The 2,878-nt window shown below is 33.6% G+C and overlaps 1 protein-coding gene across 1 annotated transcript; it reads right to left on the minus strand.

Annotated features, from left to right (window-relative positions):
- Nucleotides 1-412: 412 nt before the first annotated feature.
- On the minus strand, nt 413-878 carry LOC141753042 (histone H2A-like). The gene has a single exon (XM_074611352.1). The coding sequence runs from the start codon at nt 832-834 to the stop codon at nt 451-453; it is 384 nt and encodes a 127-aa protein (XP_074467453.1). The 5' UTR covers nt 835-878; the 3' UTR covers nt 413-450.
- Between the last annotated feature and the right edge of the window lie 2,000 nt (nt 879-2,878).

Raw genomic sequence — 2,878 nt, forward strand, 5'->3', positions numbered from 1 at the left:
GGAAATTATTTTAATTAATTTTAATAATATAAGTGACTCGAATTACAGGACATAGCTTCACTGGATTTGGCTGAGAGTGGAAACAAAAAGTATCCGTTTATTAAATAATAATATATATATATTTATATTACTGTCTCTCTCTCTATATATATATAGTTATATATCTATATAGATATATAACATATATAAATATGACGTTATATTTATATATATTTAGTTATATATAACTATATATATATAAATAACTATAGTTATATATAACTAAATATATATATATAACTATAAATTATATATATATATATATATATATTCTGAACTTATAAAAGCCAGAAGAGGTCTAAATCTCATAATTATTATTTATATTATAGACTCAGAAGAGGTAAATCAGGAGTTTGTCTCTAGTTGTGGGTGTGTGGCTCTTAAAAGAGCCGTTGTTGTTGTTCCGGGAGTCTACTTCTTGTTGGCCTTCTCGGCCTTCTTGGGCAGCAGGACCGCCTGGATGTTGGGCAGCACGCCGCCCTGAGCGATGGTCACTCCGCCCAGCAGCTTGTTGAGCTCCTCGTCGTTGCGGACGGCCAGCTGCAGGTGACGGGGGATGATACGGGTCTTCTTGTTGTCGCGGGCAGCGTTCCCGGCCAGCTCCAGGATCTCAGCGGTCAGATACTCCAGCACCGCCGCCAGGTACACCGGAGCTCCGGCACCGACACGCTTGGCGTAGTTACCCTTCCTCAAGTGTCTGTGGACACGGCCGACGGGGAACTGAAGCCCGGCCCGAGAAGAGCGGCTCTTCGCCTTGGCTCGAACCTTTCCCGCTCCTTTTCCGCGTCCAGACATCTTCTAGTTGATTTCTAAGTTGAGTTATAGAGAAATATGCTGAGATGGCGCCGACACCGGCTTTATATATCCACCAGCTGCTCTCTGATTGGTCACAGCGAGCGTATCTACCATCGACCAATCAGAAGAGAGATACGTCAAAGGTCCTGTATTTACCACAAAGCTTCTGCTTTATGCTGCTAATTCAAAACAAAACGTGATGATTAAACCGGAAATAGATTGTTATTGTTCCTTTCTCATTCTGTCAATTGTATTTTCGTTGTTTGGTAAAAGTTAGAAGAAGTCTGTCTGATTATTAACGTTAAAGAAACACTGTACAAGCGTTAGATACTAACATGAAATAAAATGTGACAGATTAAATCGGATTTTACTGTGAAATATTCCATCTACTGTAAATAAAGTTCATATTACTACATTAGTAAAATAAAGGTATGCATTAGGGCTTTAATTTCTCATCAACTTAAAATCCTAAAATTGATAAAAATGTTCAGATTTTTCATTATAATTCTACAAATATATTTTACAGTATAAAACTAAAATAAAACTAAAATAAACCATACAACAAATAAAATATAAGGAAAGGAAAAGATTAATAAAAACTAAATAAAGTGAGTACTAATACTACCACTACTATAGTTTGTGAGTATATTCAGATCCATAATACACTCAGTATCAAGATGATATGTAACACATCAGCTATCAGTAAGTATTATTATGATGTTATTACGATGATATTATGAGCATATTATGATACAGTTATTGATCTCATCTGTGTATATATATTTATCTTTGTATTAATTCCTTTATTTATTTATTCTTCTGTTTAAGTTTCCCTTTATTTGTTTACGTATTTATTTTTCAAATTTATTTATTTTTGCTATTATTTTGTATTTATTTTTAAATGTATGTATTTATTTATGTATTTATGTCTTTATTTATTTATATACGATTTTCCCTTTGCATTTCACCTTTTATTTGCATAATGAGGCAGAAATGCATAAAGAAATGTAAAAGAAATATGTACAGAAATGTATGAAGAAAAGAACTCAGAAATAAGAGAGTTTTGGGAAATAAATAAGAGGTGAAAGGCAAAAATAAATAAATAAATACCTACATTAAAAATAAATATACAATAAATACAAAATTAAATTAAAAAATAAATAAATACATTTAAAGATAAATAAATAAATACATACATTAAAAAATATACAATAAATACAAAATTAAATGCAAAATTAAAAAATAAATAAATAAATAAAATAAATACATAAATAAATAAATAAATAAATAAAGGGCATGTCAATGATCTCTAAACATTTAATGAGTTCATTCATTAAGACATGAACAATCAATCAGACATGATGGAGATGTGATCTCCTCACTTCTCATCCAGTCTGTGTAGCTTCAGTCCAGCAGGCGGTGCTGCAGCTTTAAACACAAAAAGAGCTTCATGTTCTCCTGCTGCACCACATTACAGCCTAGACCCTGGAGAACCAGAACCAGGACTTTCAGAAAGTAAAAAATAACCTTCAACTTGATTCATGACTTCAGAACATCACTAGAACCTTCATCTAAAACTAATCACACACTGCAGTCACATTAGCATGTTAGCATGTCACACAGAACTGCATTTTGCAATCCAAAATATGAGAGAAGAGATTCACTGAAGTTTAAGGTGTAACTTCACTCCCAGGTTAGGTGACGTGGCCGGACTGACCTGCTGTAACATGACCCAACCCGCATCCATGACACAACCCGCATCCTGGAGGTGGTTTCCCAACCCAACCTGGCAGAGATGATAATAAGGCCATCGCACAAACCCCAACCTGTTTTTCTCCGCTCTATAAGCTATTATATTTTAGAATGTCATTTTTTATTATTTTATTATTTCACCAGCAGCATTGTTTCCTGGTCAGTCCTCTCATGCATTTCCTCGTGGCTTCAGCAAGTGTACTTTCATAAACTATTCTTACACTTAAAAAATACTTTTATAAACTAAAAAGAGGGCCAATTTAATCCCAAGAAGTATTGAAGAAATACACTT

This window comes from Sebastes fasciatus, chromosome 16 (genome assembly GCF_043250625.1).
Source record: "Sebastes fasciatus isolate fSebFas1 chromosome 16, fSebFas1.pri, whole genome shotgun sequence".
Lineage (NCBI taxonomy): Eukaryota > Metazoa > Chordata > Actinopteri > Perciformes > Sebastidae > Sebastes > Sebastes fasciatus.